The 16,667-nt window shown below is 35.5% G+C and overlaps 1 protein-coding gene across 1 annotated transcript; it reads right to left on the reverse strand.

Annotated features, from left to right (window-relative positions):
- Positions 1-14,544: 14,544 nt before the first annotated feature.
- On the reverse strand, positions 14,545-14,991 carry LOC107874258. Its single transcript, XM_016721089.1, has 2 exons — positions 14,806-14,991; positions 14,545-14,727 (listed from the first exon to the last, which is right to left on the reverse strand). Exons 1-2 carry the CDS (start codon positions 14,989-14,991, stop codon positions 14,545-14,547), a joined length of 369 nt encoding a protein of 122 aa, XP_016576575.1.
- Between the last annotated feature and the right edge of the window lie 1,676 nt (positions 14,992-16,667).

The raw sequence follows: 16,667 nt of genomic DNA on the forward strand, positions 1-16,667 counted from the left end.
AGCTTAGGCTGTTTAATTTGACTCAGAATTAGCGTCATTCAAAACAAACACGACTATGAAACAAGTAGCATATAACGATTTCTACTAAGTCTCTTAATTAATTAAAGTTGATAAGGCGGTTAACACTTTCAAAATATAATTATTCATTTTATATAATTAAAACCTATAGACATGATACCAAGGTGACAAATGATTGATTAATATGCTAAAATTAATTAAATATGTCCTATAAACGGGATATCTAGTGTTATAAATTATTAGCATGCTGAAAATTAACATGATAGAACTTAAATCCACATTCCCAAATTAAATTGATATGTTGGAAATTAATCTAAACGTGCTAAAAATAGATTAAAAAACATGCTGAAAAATATTTTTAATGGGCTGTAAATTATTTAAACATGCTGAAAATGATAATAACCCACAAAAAAATAATTTTAAGGTGCTGGAAATTATTTAAACATTTTGAAAATTAATTTATAGGGCTGAAAATTAACTTAAAATGCTTAAAATTAAATTAAATATGCTGAAAATTAAACAAACATGCTAAAAATGAAAAATAAATGTTGAAAATTAGTCATAATATGCGAGAAATTAATTAGACACACTATAAATTAAATTGGCATGCTCAAATTCAATCTAATATGGTGAATGTTAATTAATAATTCTAGAACAAGATTTCTAAGTGATAAAACAATTAATTAATTTTCTGAAATTCAATTAATAACCTTGAACGTGTTGCCTAAGTGATATAATAGTTGCGTTAAAAACATTCAAATCACAGAATCCCCCCCCCCCCCCCCCCGCCCCGAATAAGTAGGCCCCAAATTCTTTTATTTGGTCATAAAATTTACACAATATTTATTACATGTCAATAATGAATGTGAAAGAAATAATTAAAAAAAAAAGAAACCAAAGGATGGTTGGACAACCTTTAAAGCATCCTAAACTAGATGACTCTTCATCTATCACGAGAATTCACCTTTTAATGGAACTTGTCAAACGCAAACAAAGAATCCAAGCCAACATAGAGAATTGGGAAGCACTAGGTAGGGCCATAGCCAGAAAAACAAACATACGTATAAATTTTAAAGTAAGATAATTAGTTTGGATTAAGTACTACATGCATATTTTCTAGGTTAAAGATAGAAGAAAACTATCACATAAGAAATGAAAAATACATCAATAGAGTCTAACTTATTGGTGGAAAAATTAATAACAGAACCAAACCTAAAAGCAGCACAGACGATAGAGAGTAATGACTGTGAAATAGTAATCAGAAAATCAAAACCAGCCTTTTAGGGATGAAAAGTTGAAAGTATTTTTTGTGTATGTAAAGAGTACTTCTCAAAGTGTGAGTGAGATTGTTAAAAGTCTATCTAAATAATGAAAAAATATATTTTTTATATAGTGAATGGACAATAGCTATTATTGGAGAGAAAATATTTTGAAAAATCTGTAAGGAAATTAAGAGAGAGGCCATTGAAGAGAGGGAGCTAAAGATGGAAAAAATATTTTTTATCTTTAACAATAATTCTTTTTTACATAAAAAGAAATAAAAGCGGGGATCATTCATTGGAGAAAAGCAATTCTTTCTTCTAACAAAAGGATATTTTGATGTTGTAGGAGTATTTTATGGATATGGAGAGAGAAAAATATAATAGGTAAAATTAATTTGCAATTATTTTGGAGAAAAAATATTGTTCAGAAGAAAGGAAAAATGGTGAGGAGAATTTTCTACTTAATGAAAAGATTTGACAAAAAAAAGTTTGAATTTGAAATTTAAATTTTAAGCTTGTTTAGGACCAAATAAATTTCTCAAACAACATATAAAATGGATAATTACTAAATTACTAAGTGAAGAAAAATGATAAAAATCTAAAGCTATAAACCGAAAATAACCTAAAGAAAGGTGATGAAGATGAACACACACTAAGAAGCAAATACCAACGGATTTAAAGGCAAAACAACAAACTAAAATGCAATAAACGAAAGATAGTGAGACATAACCATTACAATACAATAGGACCCAAGGCATGTATCAAACACCAAAACCCACTAAACCTTGCAATAGAAATACCATACTCTTATGTTGATACAAAAGGGACTCAAACCTCCCCAAAGAACCAACATTTCTAAGCCGATTTTCAATCCAAGTGATTCCACACTCAAGGATGCCTAGTTTTAATGACTTTTCCAAGTCTGACACTATAAATTCTCCTCATAAGAGAGTTCACTCAATATTCATCAAAAACTAATGAAAAATCAGCCTAAGGAGGTCTATTTATAGCTATTACATAAAAAAACCAAGTTGCCTTTAATGAGATGGGGCTCCCTTGGAATGTAAGGTTCCTTTCTCTCTCTTAAACTTGTGTCAATGACCAAAATATCCTTAAATAAAGGCACCCTTGGAGTGTAAGACTCCTTCTTCTCTCTTAAGCTTGTGTAATTCTTTGGAGTGGTTCAAAAGACTTTCACACACTGCCATCTTCATGAGTATGTCTTGAACCTTGGCTTCTTGAGAAAGGTCTTGTACTTTTTCACCCGTATCAGTATCCCTTGAGTGTCCATGTACCCTCAATGTGACCACAACCAGATTCTTTATGCATTGGCCTTGCATGATGTTATCAAAAGATATGATGGCTATTTGACTCGTATCATTCCCCCTTCTTGAAAAGGATTTGACCTCGAATCTACACCTTGTAAAACCAAAGAAGGGACAAACAAGCACAAAATCGTCATGGCAAGAGGGTTGGGGTTAGTATAATTAAGAACATCATCAAGCCAAGGCGGTACACACTTGAAATATGAACACAAATCCCTTATTTTATTCATAAAAAACTTAGTAAGAATGTCACAAAGGGAGTGGACATGATCATCACCAAGAGACAATAAAACTACAAAGGTCAATGGCATCAACAATCTCCAAAGGTAAGAATACCTTCCTTTTAAAGGCCATAAGACACATTTACTTTATTACCTCTCTAGCAGACCTCACCAAGGGTGAGGCACCAATGGTTCACACATCCACAAGTGTTTTATGGAGTCAAGGATATGAGTGATCGTTGTAGCATTATTTCTCAACTAAGTGGACCATCCCAGACACTTCCTACCTCTAATTAAGATAAATCCAAGACTAACATGGACGTCCTCATAACTAAAAAGGTAGTATAGAAAGGAATTGAACATAAAAGTCTCCTCCAAGGTGCTTTTATCAAAAGAGGTGCCATTGGCCACTAGAGTTTTAGTACACAATGCACTCAAAGATGGAGCTAAATACTTTAGGTACAATATAAATTTCCCTTCTAAGAAATTCATACCAACATATGATGTAGATTCAACAAGATTATGAACAACATCACATGATAAAGGTAATGAAGAAAGGTACCAAGGACTCTATTCTCATCAAAGATGTATCCACAAGTAGGAACACCAAAGAGAGAAAGAGATATTGCAAGCATATAGAAGCTCTTCTTTTCAAAGAACTTCCCAAGGAAATAAGTTTCAACAATGGAGTAATGCTCTTAGAGAGATTAGAGAGTCTACAATGCAAAAAAATAATTCAAGATAAGTAGTTCTTCCAAGAATTTGGTTTCCCCCTATTAATAAAGTTAAGCATGCTTCCAAGAGTCCCATAATATACTTCAAATTTTCCAACCCTATGAAGTTAACAAGAAGTCTTTAACATCCTTAAAATCTTCCACAAATAAGAATTCAAGTTGTAGTCCACATAAATTAAGCCCAAATGTGTCAAATAGGGATGAAAGCACATGAATAATATCCCAAAGGGGCAATGACACAATATTTCTTGGACCCTCAATTATGAAACCACCTTTGAAAAGGGTATCTCTTATCAAAACTAAGTCACAAACAAGGGTATCATAAGAGTGGAATTTATCTAAAGTGTTTTCAAGAGGGAACTCTCTTCTGAACCTACAAGTAGTGTATCTTGGTCAAGAATGGAAACACTTAAGGGTGAACTCTTTGTTTGTTTTATTTCTCCCCTTCTTTTGTGAACACTTAAATTTGTTGAAAATTCCCCCATGCATAACTTGCGGCTATCAAATGGGTTGTAAATCCACAAGAAAGACTTTCCATCATAGGGAAGGTGACCAACACTCACAATCAAATCTTTCTTGTCATCTTGACCAAGCATCAATTTGGATGTGCAATAACCTTCATATCTCAAGAGGTTACCGAGCTCAAATGGGAGAAGTAACAGGATTTAGGTCACAACCATTCTCACCTACCCCTAAGGTGTCATTCAAAAAATTAGGCATACCCTCTATATCACTATTGGAAATATGATGAGCACAAAGAGGGTAGAGAAAGGTGTCACATAAGTCAACTTTAACTATTTTGTCCTTATGCATGTACTCAATAGTTTCAAGCTGATCAACATTAGTATGCCCTACATAGGAAATACACAAAGAAAAAGTAGATGTAATACCTAAACAAATATCACCTTCTTTTCCAAGAGAGTAATATGCACATAGATTCAAACCACCATGGGCAATAAAGGGATCACAATCAAAACCATTTGCACAAGTACAATCACAATTTAAGTTGTCTATACATTTAAGTAAATCAAGGTCATCTTTACCTGATTGATCATTTCGCACACCATTACTAGTTGTTGGCAATTCACATACCAACGTAGACTCACCTTGGTTTTCACAAGGGTCAACTATTGTGTGAATACTTTTATAACTTAGCAATAGAACCTTATTCAAGCTATAAGTGCTAGCACTAGATGGACACAAATCATTCTTATGAGAAGAATCAATTTTGTCATCTAAAGGATCAACTAGTGCTTGCATACTACCAATAAGAGTTTGGTCTTCATACAACCTAACAACAGCAAGAGTATTTAAAAAGGAAGACTCATGAATTTCTACTCTAGGCAAACCCATAAATACATCCATTTGGCTACTCCTAGCCATATCCACTATTCTACGTTTGTACAAGTGTAGGAGATATCATTTTTACCTTTTAGATGACATAAGGTGTGGAATTTACCTTGGAGTGTTTCATAGCAGCCCACTTGCTCTTTTGGTAAGCTATCAATACAAGTGAGTTTTTGATTAATAAGTGGATTTGGATTTGGTGGTCTAAGTTAGATATCAATCGGCGTAGCTTTTCAAGGTGCCATTGGAAATTTTCACAAGTGGTTTTGAAAGTATCACCACCCATGGTACCTAAGAAAGGCAAAAACAAAGAAAACAACAAGCTAGTTAACTTAAAAGTATCCTCACCATACTCTCTCTTTTTTATTTACCTCAGACTTGGCTTCACAAGTAATTAAAGTCACCTTGTAATCTGTCACCAATTAAGGGATGAGTCTACTCTTGTTCGAAATAGATTTTTGTTTGAAACAATTCAAATAAATCTTATTCGTACTTGAACCAATAAACAACAACGAATCACAAAAGAGAAAAAAGCATGCAAAGAATGTAAACACAAAAGAAAGGACTTAAAACGAACTCACAACCTAGTAGATAATTACTATTTGTCAATTAGTGCTAGGATCAATAAAATAAAACTAAGAAACAAGGATTTAAAAATAAGAAATCAAAATTTGAGCTTAAAATTTGGTGGTACAAAGGTGATGATGTGGCAACTTATCATTGCACGTTGAAATTCTTAAAAAAAAATTCTTTGTCTCCAATTTGTAGTTGATCAATCTTCAACAAAGAGTGTAGTTTTGGTTTTAGGAGGGGAAAATACAAGGTTTGGAGCCTTTTTCAAGATCAAATAAGTTTGAATTTGTAATGGTCCCCTCCCACATACTTGCATTTTTACTTGATGATTCTTTCTTTTTTGTTGTTTTCTTCCTTTTGGATGACGAGGAAGGTGCTTGGAAATTTCCTTGAACAAGTAATACACTCTCTTTCTTTCTTTTTTAAGATCAAATGACCACTTTTTAATACTCTTCTTCAATAAGACATACAGAACACCAAGAACATTAAAGAGTTGACCAAAGTTGACCTTCAAGCAAACAAACTCAGAATTTGATTATGTTTTTGAAGATCCAAGGTTACTCTTCCAATCTAAACACAAATACCATAATTTCGACCACAAAACATCATACCCACACTAGTCAAAATGAGATCCACCCTCAAATAGATTCAAACACAAGCTCAACAATGGTGGATAGTTCAAAACACCTCCAAATTTGCTCAAATCATAGATCTAGACTCATTTAGTGCTCGAGAACAAGGATCTAGCACAAGAAACTAACAAAATAACAAAATCTAAGTAAATCAAAGTTTCAAAAATCTACCCAAACATAACAACATGAACAAATTATTTTTTTTTATTTTTGGATTTTGACTCTTTTATTGTGTTGATTTTCTCAAGGTAACACCAATTAAAGACTTAGAATTGTAGGAACAATTCTAAAATGTGGCTCTTGATATCTAATGATAAAAATCTAAAGCTATAAATCAAAAACAATCTAAAGCAAGGAGATAAAATAAACAAACACTAAGAAGCAAATACCAACGGATTTAGAGGCAAAACAACAAACTAAAATGCAATAAAAGAAAGATAGTTAGTGAGACATAACCATTACGATAAAATAGGAAGCAAGCTGTGTATCAAATACTAAAACTCACTAAAGCTTACAATTGAAACACCACACTCTTATATTGAAACAAAAGGGACTCAAACCTCCCCAAAGCATTAATGTTTCTAAGCCGATTTGCAACCCAAGTGATTCCACACTCAAGGATGCCCTAGTTTCAATGACTTTTCAAATTCCTACCCTACAAACATTCCTCATAAGAGAGTTCACTCATTATTCATCAAAAACTAATGAAGAATAAGCCTAAGGTGGTCTATTTATAGCTATTACATAAAAATATCAAGAGCCTGTAATGAGATGGGGCGCCTTTGGAATGTAGGGTTCTTTTCTCACTCTTAAACTTGTACCAATAACCAAAATATCCTTTAATGAAGGCGCCCTTAGAGTGTAACACTCTTTCTCCTCTCTTAAGCTTGTGCAATTCTTTGGAGTAGTTAAAAAGACCTTCACACACTTTTATCTTTTTAAGTATGTCTCTAAGCTTGGCTCCTTGAGAAAGGCCTTGTACTTGTGCACACATATTAGTCTCCCATGCATGTCTCCATGCCCTCAATGTGACCACAACCGAATTTTTTATGTGTCGACCTTAGATAATGTTATCAAAAGCTATGATGACAATTTGCCTCGTATCAGAAAATATTGATAAATTATCAAATCAATCTTATATATTATATCAAAAAAATTCACAAAGAAGGAATAATAATTTTAAAAATATTTGATCAATTACTTATAAAATAAACTAAATGAGGAATAAAAAGAATAATTAAACAAAACTTTGCAAGTGAAAATTTTTATATAATAATGATAAAAATAATTAATAATAATAATTATAATGTGAATAGTATCTAGAATCATGATTTTGATAAAAATAAGTAAAAAATATTAATTTTGTCCCCACAGACAAAATAGATGCTCGAGTGAGAAAAATGATGAATAGGAGGGTCAAAATTAAGTGTCAACATGTATCTCGAGTAGGTAACTTGATTCCAACCATTTTGGTAGGCGGATAATTCAAAACACTCCATATATTCGGGTACCAAAAATATGTATAGAAACTTGAGGCGACACTTGGTGGTGAAGGGTGAAGCATGAAATTGAAGATATTACAGTTAAGTATCAAAACAGCAAGCAATTCAAATACAAACATTGAAAGCCTAGTGGTACTTTTCAGTGGATGCCCATTTAAGATTAGAAGTGGGAATAGATAGCAATGGATTTTATGATTGGTCTTCTAAAAAATCTTGAGGAAATGCAATTCCATTTTTGTAATTAAGACTGATTGAGTAAGTCAACTCACTTTATTAAGGTAAGTTGATTATAACGCGGTGAAGTTGGCTAAAATTTATGTGAAAGAAATTCTAAGGTTACATGGGGTATCGGTGGCAATTGTGTCAAAAAGACGTACTCAGTTTACTTTTAATTTGTGGGAGAGATTTCAATTCGAGTTGCGTTCTAGATTGGACCTGAGCACAACTTTGTAACCATAAATAGATGAGAAATATGAAGAGAAAATCCAAGTTCTTGAATATGTTCTCTGACCTTATGTTATGGAATTTAGTAGTTAGGGGGACCAATATTTTACCATTATGTGAATTTGCCTAAAATAATAGCCACCGCTCTAGTATTGACATGGCTTATTTTGAGGCCTTATATGGTAAAATATGTTGGTGACAATTTGGGTAGATTTTTCTATTTGAGGTGAGGCCTAGGGTCACTAGTATACTAAAGTAATCTATGGAAAAATTTAGATTTATACAAGATCTCATATGACTTAAGAAGAACAAATGCTAACAAAAAAGTGAGAGACATAAAGTTTGATAAGGGAGAGAAGGTACCTTGAAGGCGTCACCCATGAAGGGTGTGATGCGATTCAGAAAGAGGGGAAAGTTGAACCCAAGGTACATAGGACCCTTTGAGGTGTTGAACTATGTCAATGTCGGTTGTAATCAGTCGTAGGTGGACACTAGGATTGTGTTCCCCCTGGATTCTTGTAACACCCCATATTTTTTAGCTAGAAATCGAACCATCATTCCTACATGTGTAAAATCAAATCCCATGACTTATATTTGAATACATGTGTCATGATATTTATAGGGTGTGTGAAGTTCTTATGAGGTGAAAAATGTTCTTAGAAATCACTTAAAGCAAAGTTGAGTTAAGAGCCCTTGATTTGGCCAAATTTTTGTATCTGATTCTATAAGGGTCAATTTTGAATGTGTATAACTTTTTATATATGTGAAAATTTTCATATCAAGACCCATCAAATGATATATATAATTTAATTGTCTTTCCAACGATACCAATTTCTCCTTAATTCGATACCTGAACAAATAGTTATGACCATTTTTGTAAGAAATAGTAAGACTCTGTGATAGCCTCCTGGCGTGTTGGTATCTCATCCTTATCAAGGTGCATGGTTCATTGGTCTCTTCTCTAAAGTAAGGGTTGCACCATCGAGTTTATTCCTCTACTATTTCAGCTGCCTATGGCCAAGGAGGTAATTTGGTCCTTTCCCCTTAACCCAAGTCATCCAAAACATGATTTGTGACATTCAAGAGGGAATTATTAGCCCATCTTTCTAAAAAACAACTCACTAAAAACCCTTTCCTTTCCCCAAGAATAAATTTCAAGCTTTTCCTCTCAAGAACACAAGGATTTATGTCCTGATTTCAAGATTTCTTCAAGAATCCGTTCAATTAAGGTATGTTAGGTTTTGAACATGGTTAATCTCTGATCCTTGTGCCCGAATGTATATTTTTCAAGTTTAATTTACATGTTTTAAGTTAGGGCTTATTCCTAAATCCTCATGTGTGTAAAGCATAGCATTATCATGTGATTCAAGGGACTAAAAAACATAATAGTTGTACTTACTCATGTTTTAAACAACAAGTTTGATTTTTTATCTTGAATTTCGTTATTTTGATGAGAAAGTTTTATTCTCCTAAGGATTATACATTCCCAAGCATAAATTCATGTATTATACTTATGTATTGAACTTTCCAATGTTTTGAGTCCCTGAACTGTGATCTCATATTATTGTTTTAAGAGTTGTTATCATATTTTAGTAATCATTCAATGCTAGAGGGTTATGAATACCTGATACCTATGTTTTTACTTGCTATTTCCAACTTTTCAAATTACAAGTTAGTCAGACCATGATTTTACTATTATTTTTAAGTTCAAGTTGATCCTTTTCAATACAGTACCATGCTATGTTAAACCATGAATAACACCAGTATCATTTAGTTGGGAGTAGAATTTAGCACCGAGAGGGAAGTGTGGATTAAGCACATCCTACTTCCTGGAAACTACGTACCCCCATAGGACTTAGGGACTCACCAAAGAGCATTTCCCCTGGCCCAAATGGGCTCAATTTAGTAATCACTCCAATTTAGGTTCCACTCTGATGGCAAGGATGGAACAGCCCTCCTCAATGAGGTTCAAATGTTGAACTCCATGGTAATATCCATGGTTTATTTTAGTTACATGATAGGTCCCACAGTTTTAGCCAATATCAATGTATCTCAGTTAGGTTTGCTTAACGAAGTAGACAGATTTTAGTATTCATTCAATCAATTTTATAGATTTTTTCAGTTATTCAGTTACTCAGATCATTTCAGTACATGTTTTACTTGGTCTTGCATTCTCAGTTTTACATGTTCATGTTTTTCATGCTCAATATCCATACATGATCCTCGATTAAGTTCTACAGTATATTTAGCTTTACATGAGATTTGCAGATAGTATTCATGCTTTACCGTATCCCAGCTTTAGTTCTACTTATTCTACAAAAGTAAATATTTAAGAAACTAAGTGTAGTGATTCACCATCTTGTCAAATTATGTTTGTTACTTATGTTTTAAGAAACTTCAGCTTTTAGTTGATTTCAGTATCTTGGTAAGTCTACCTACACTTAGCATACATGTTTTAAGATTATGTATCTATTCAGCTTTACTAATTGCATTCACCCTTACTTACTCAATATATTCCAAAAGTACGGACCACACATATGTGTGTGTGGTTACATTGTTTCACAATGTAGGTACTAGTTGGATCCCACACATCATAATCAGACAGTTTGTAGCTCCCAGTCAGCAGGGGATGAGTTTTGCTAGTTTGAGAATCTCCAGTTAGTTGTAGTTCATGTACTTTATTTGGATTATTCATATGTATTGATTATTGGTAGTTGGTTTCATCTATCTATAGTAAGTACAGTAGAGGTTTCATAGATATCTAGTCAGATTTACTTATGTAATTTAAGTTCTTCCTTTAGATTTATCATGTTTTAAACCTTTATAGTATCACATGTATTCCAGTTTCCTTATAATTATCCTTCCGTTCAGAAAACTTAGCTTGTATAATTAATTTAATTCAGATGCTCAAGTATTATGCCAGTTCATGGGTTAGCTTGAGATCACTTGTGGTTCTAAGCACCGTGTTACCACCAAGGGGTAGTCTCAGATTGTTACGCTTCTCAACTCTGTAGGCTTATCGTGCTTTGTTGAACCCACCCGAAGCTTTGCATGAAGAATTGATAAGTTATGTACCTTCTGCAGTCTTTTGGATGGGTAGATGGATTTCACCTTTTACCTTTTGAGTCTCAGGATGTCGCCTTACTAACCCTTATCTTGATCCCAGTTAACTATTAATTTTTGAGTCTATAGTTATTAGATGAAATCTAACCATCTTACTTATATGTTACCTAGTAGCGTCGATCGACAGTTAAACCTCAAATTACTATTGTCATTATATTTTTCTAGTCACTACTCCTCTTTTGGAGTAATTAGAAATAATCTATGCGGGATCCTGACATTTGCAACCGCTAAAAAGTCTATTATAGTGAAGATAATGCAATGCATGACATGGGTATTGGTTCAATTAAGCAACAACACTTCCCCTACTTCATCAATCCGCCAGGGTTTACACAACCCTAGCTATGTGTTTTGAGTTGCTCATTCTTGAGAAGAAATCAATGACATCTATAATTTAAAGCATAGATGAAATCAAAATGATAAGAAGTATAAAATCCAAAACTCATAATTGAAAGCATAGATAAAATCACTTTGATAAGAAGTATAAAACCCATAACTGAAACTGAATTAATTAACTGAAGTCAATACAAGATAATCCCAAGATAAAAATCGAATCTTCGAATTAAAATATGTTTGTAAGTATCAACTGTGCGTAACTCCTACTAATAACACATAACAACAAAAACAACAACAACAAACCCAGTGTGTTCCCACAAAGTGAGGTCTGGGGAGGGTAAGATATACACAGTCCATACCGCGGCCTCCGAAGGAGTAGAGAGGTTGTTTTTGATAGACCCCCATCTCAAGATAAAGAATAATAAACAAGAAGGATGGATGACACAACGAAAAAACAGGAATAAGAAATAATAGAAATGAAACAAGAGAAAAAATGAAATATAAGAAATAAAGGCAACACAAAATAGGAAAATAGGAACTGCGAAATAAGAAATAGGCCCTCCACCTAGTAGTAACATACCCTCACATACCAACGACACCTATGTACACAGTCCTAGGGTTAAGAACCCAACTACACAAGATCTCTCCTGACTGGCTGGTCCAATCCACACACTTACACTAGCCTTCTAACCTTACCCGTGACCTTCACACCTTCATATCTATGATCATGTCCTTAGTAAGCTGAAGCTACTCTATTTAATGCCTAATCACCTCCCTCCAGTATTTCTTTATCCTACCTCTATTTCTCTTAAAACCATCCAAAGCTAGCCTCTCACGCCTACGAACTGGGGCATCCTCGCCCCTGCTAATCACATGCCCAAACCATCTTAGCCTTTCTTCCTGCATCTTGTCCTCCACCGAAGCCACTCCCATCTTTTCTCGGATAACCTCATTCCTAACTCAGTCCCCTCTAGTAAGCCCACACATCTAATGTAACATTCTCATTTCCTCCACCTTTAATTTTTGGATGTTGGAGTGCTTGACCGGCCAACACTCTACTCCATACAACATGGCCGGGTGGACTTCCACTCTATAGAATTTGCCTTTAAGCTTAAGGAGCACCTTCTTATAAGACAACACTCCCGAGGCGAGCTTCCACTTCATCCAACCTGCTCCAATACGTTTAGAGACATCCTCATTAATCTTACCATTCCCTTGAATCATAGACCCAAGATACTTATAACTATCCCTCTTACAAACATATTAGGAGTCCAACCTCACCACCACTTTGTCCTTCTGGCTCAAGTCATAGAACTTGCATTCCAAATACTCCGTCTTGGACCTACTCAACCCGAACCCCATAGACTCAAGGGTTTGCCTCCAAACCTCTAATTTGTTATTCACCCCCCTCCGCATCTCATCAATCAGCACTATATCATCAAAAAATAACATACACCAAGGCACGCAACCTTAAATACACTACATCAACACGTCCATCACCAACGCAAATAGGAACGGACAAAGAGTCGATCCCTGATGCAACCTTGTCTCGACCGAAAAATGCTTTGAGTTACCTCCCGCCATCCTCACCCAGGTCTTCTCTCCATTGTACGTGTCTTTAATAGCTCTTATGTACGCCACCGAGACCCCTCTCTCATCCAAGCATCTCTAAAGAACCTTTCTCAGTACTTCATCATATTCCTTTTCCAAATCGATAAACACTATGTGTAAATCCTTCTTCCTTTCTCTATATTGCTCCACCAATCTCCTCACCAGATGGATTGCCTCTCTCATTAAGAGATTAGGTATAAATTTAAATTGATTCTCCAAAATAGACACAACCATCCTCAATCTCCGCTCAACCACTCTCTCCTAAATCTTCATAGTGTGACTCAACAATTTAATGCCCCTATAGTTATTAAAACTCTTAATGTCACCCTTATTTTTATATAACGGAATCATCATACTCCATCTCCAAGCCTCGGCCATTCTCGTAGTCTTGAAAATGCCGTTAAAAAATTCTTTCAACCACCTTAAACCTGCCCCACCAATATACTTCTAAGAATCCACCAGAATCTCATCAGGCATTGTCGCCCTACCCCTTTGTAACCTACGAATAGCCTTTCTAACCTCCTCAACCTTAAAATTCCTATAGTAACTGAAATCACGGCTCTCCTTCGAGTGCTCCAGCTCTCCTATCTCAATACCTCTATCCCCTTCTTGTTCAGAAGGCTATTAAAGTATTCCTGTCATGTCTTCTTAATGTGAACATCTTTCACCGAAACACTACCATCCTCCCCCTTAATGCACTTCACTTGATCAAGGTTATAACCCTTCCGCTTCCTAGCCTTAGCATGCCTATACAACCTCTTTTCCTTGCCTTTCTCCTCTAACCCCGCATACAAGCTCTCAAATGATGCTGACTTAGAATCCATAACTACTAACTTAGCCTCCTTCCTTGCTACTTCGTAAACCCCCCTATTCACCCATTTCTTTGCTTTATCTTTACTCTCAATCAAGTTAACATACATCTCCTTTTGAATCTCCACTTTCTTCTTTACTTCTTCATTCCACCACCAGTCTCCCTTATGATGTCCTGCTGGACCCCTCAAAACACCCAACACTTCTATTGTAGTCTCCGTGATGTAGCTAGCAGCCCTATCCCACATAACATCCAAATCCCCCTACACTCCCACGCCCACATTCCCACCATATTTTCCCCTATCTCCAGGGCACTAACTAACATTAAGCCATCTTATTTAATTCTAGGTTGAACCTCCCTAGCCTTTCTTTTCTTGCCCTTCTTGATAGACAATTCCATCACTAGAAGCCTATTCTGGGTCAAAAGATGCTCACTCAGAATGACTTTACAGTCCTTACTAATACCCTATCCCCCTTCATAAGTAGTAGAAAGTTAATCTGAGTCTTGGTTATCATATTTTAAAAGGTAGTCAGGTGATCCTCCTTCTTCGAAAAACTCAAATTCACTACCACCCGCCCTAAGGACCTTGCAAAACCCAACAAAGTAGCTCACTCACCATTTCTATCACCGAAACCAAAACCTCCATGCATATCTTCATATCTTCCCGATAAGACCCCAATGTGCCAATCGAAGTCCCCTGCTATGACAATCTTCTTCGAGCTAGGCATGCTTCTCACCACCTCATCCAAATCCTCCCAGAATCTCACTTTCACCTTCTCTTCCAAGACCACCTATGGCTCATACACACAACACACAAGCAGCATAAAATTCCCAATGACCAACTTAGTCTTCATCAGTCTATCACTAACCCTCTTAACCTCCACAGCCTGTCCTCTAAGATCCTCATCCACTAAGATGCCTACTCCATTCTGACGTCTCTCACTCCCTGAGTAACATTGCTTGTACCCATCCACATCCCTAGCCTTAGAACCTACCCACCTAGTCTCCTGAATACACGCAATATTAATCCTTCTCTTCTTAAGAATCTTTACCATCTCTACCGAATTTCCCTGGAGTGTCCCAATGCTCCAAGACCCTACCCTCAACCTACCTTATCTCACCTCTCACCTATCTCTAACACCCCTCACCAAACCTACCTAAAGACCCAACCTATCCCCTACTCTTTCTCCTGCCCTCCCCTTCCTGCCTCCCTCTAAAATAGCCCTTACCCCCAACCCCCTCGGACATGACCCTATTCCACTATCAACTTCTCCAGCCACTACTTAAAAACCCAAAAATAGAGCCTTAGGCGGATAGACAAACAAACAAAGCAACAGTATGAAAACAGTAGGAAAAGGCACACATAAAGTACAGTAATTGGCCTAGCAACTAGGGCACCACAATAATATTCACCAAATGTCAAAGTAGATAGTCACCACTATAATACGAAAACTAGAAAATACACTTAAATACGTATAAAGAAAAAGCAAAAAAAGGAAAAAAGGAAAAAAGTTAATCTCACTGTATTGTAAAATGAAGAAAATAAGAAATTCAATCAAATAAGAAGGAAAAAAGGGAATCAAGAAATAAAGTAATACAAAGAAACCAAACTGTATGAATTTACTAAATAATAAAGCACCAAGAAACAAGAAACAAACTAATACAAAAAAACCAAAACTATATGAATTTACTAAATAATAAAGTTTACATATCACCGGAATGTCTGCGTTCTGCTGGTGCATCGCTAGGGTTTTGCCAGACCGTCGTCTGGGTTTTGTTGGAAGCTAGACACCGGCTGACATCGTACCACCCTATTTAACTGACCTATTTGACTGCTGATGCACACCTACACCATTATTGGAGTCGAGCTGGTAGGAACCCTAATCACATCGATGATAGTAGTGATAGGACAAAAAAGAGCAAAGAGAGAGAAAAAAAGATAGAGAGAACTGGGAGAAGAGAGAATAGAGGAGAGAGAAAGAGGGAGAGAGATTCAAACCTTACCTATTGCTGGTGCGTCTACGCCATTGCCAACGTCGGCGTCTATCGGTCAGCTGAAGTGAACCATTTTGGGTGAACATTAGGTGAACGTTAATGAGAGAAAGAAAAGAGTCAGTGAACCGTATTCATAGGACATGAGGAAACCCTAAAACAAAAGCCTGAATAAAATAGGATAAAATAGGATCGGTGGCCATATGTAGTCTGTACTTGCGCCCTGAAATTGGGTACAGGTAGTACTTGCGGTCAATGGGGTGATCGCAGGTATCGGACTGAAAAAATCTAGTAAGTCAACCCTCAAGATTTTAGTCTTCTGGTGCTTTCTTTCCCTACTTGTGGTCCGTAGGTTCTACATGCAGACCGTAGGTTGACTTACTAAGTGCCAGGGGTCATTTTTTTAGTTCTTTTTGAATTCTCAAACATGCTTTGATTACAAACAAATTTGAAACTTTCTGTAACATTCATAATTTCTCCAAAACTAGCCAAAAGCACCTTTTGTCATCTTTTTCATGAACTTAGCATCCAAAACATGTTTTTCTACAAAACATACCTAAAACACACAATATCAAACAAAATAACCTCAGAAACATGTATATTATCCTCGTTTTAAGCATCAAAAGTGCTATATTTCTATAGCACATCAACTCCCTAAACATAGAATGTTTGCATATCCTCAGGAAATAAACACAACAAAAACAAAAATAATGCTTAACTAGGATAATCTAAGTTATTC

Source organism: Capsicum annuum, chromosome 6, assembly GCF_002878395.1.
Source record: "Capsicum annuum cultivar UCD-10X-F1 chromosome 6, UCD10Xv1.1, whole genome shotgun sequence".
Taxonomy (NCBI): Eukaryota; Viridiplantae; Streptophyta; class Magnoliopsida; order Solanales; family Solanaceae; genus Capsicum; species Capsicum annuum.

Bases quoted from the DNA above. Each gene is read 5' to 3' on its own strand.
- LOC107874258 (XM_016721089.1), bottom strand. From the start codon at position 14,991: ATGGTAAAGATTCTTAAGAAGAGAAGGATTAATATTGCGTGTATTCAG. The intron at 14,728-14,805 runs GTTAGTGATAGA...TATGAGCCATAG, and splicing joins AGGCTGTGGAGGTTAAGAGG to GTGGTCTTGGAAGAGAAGGT.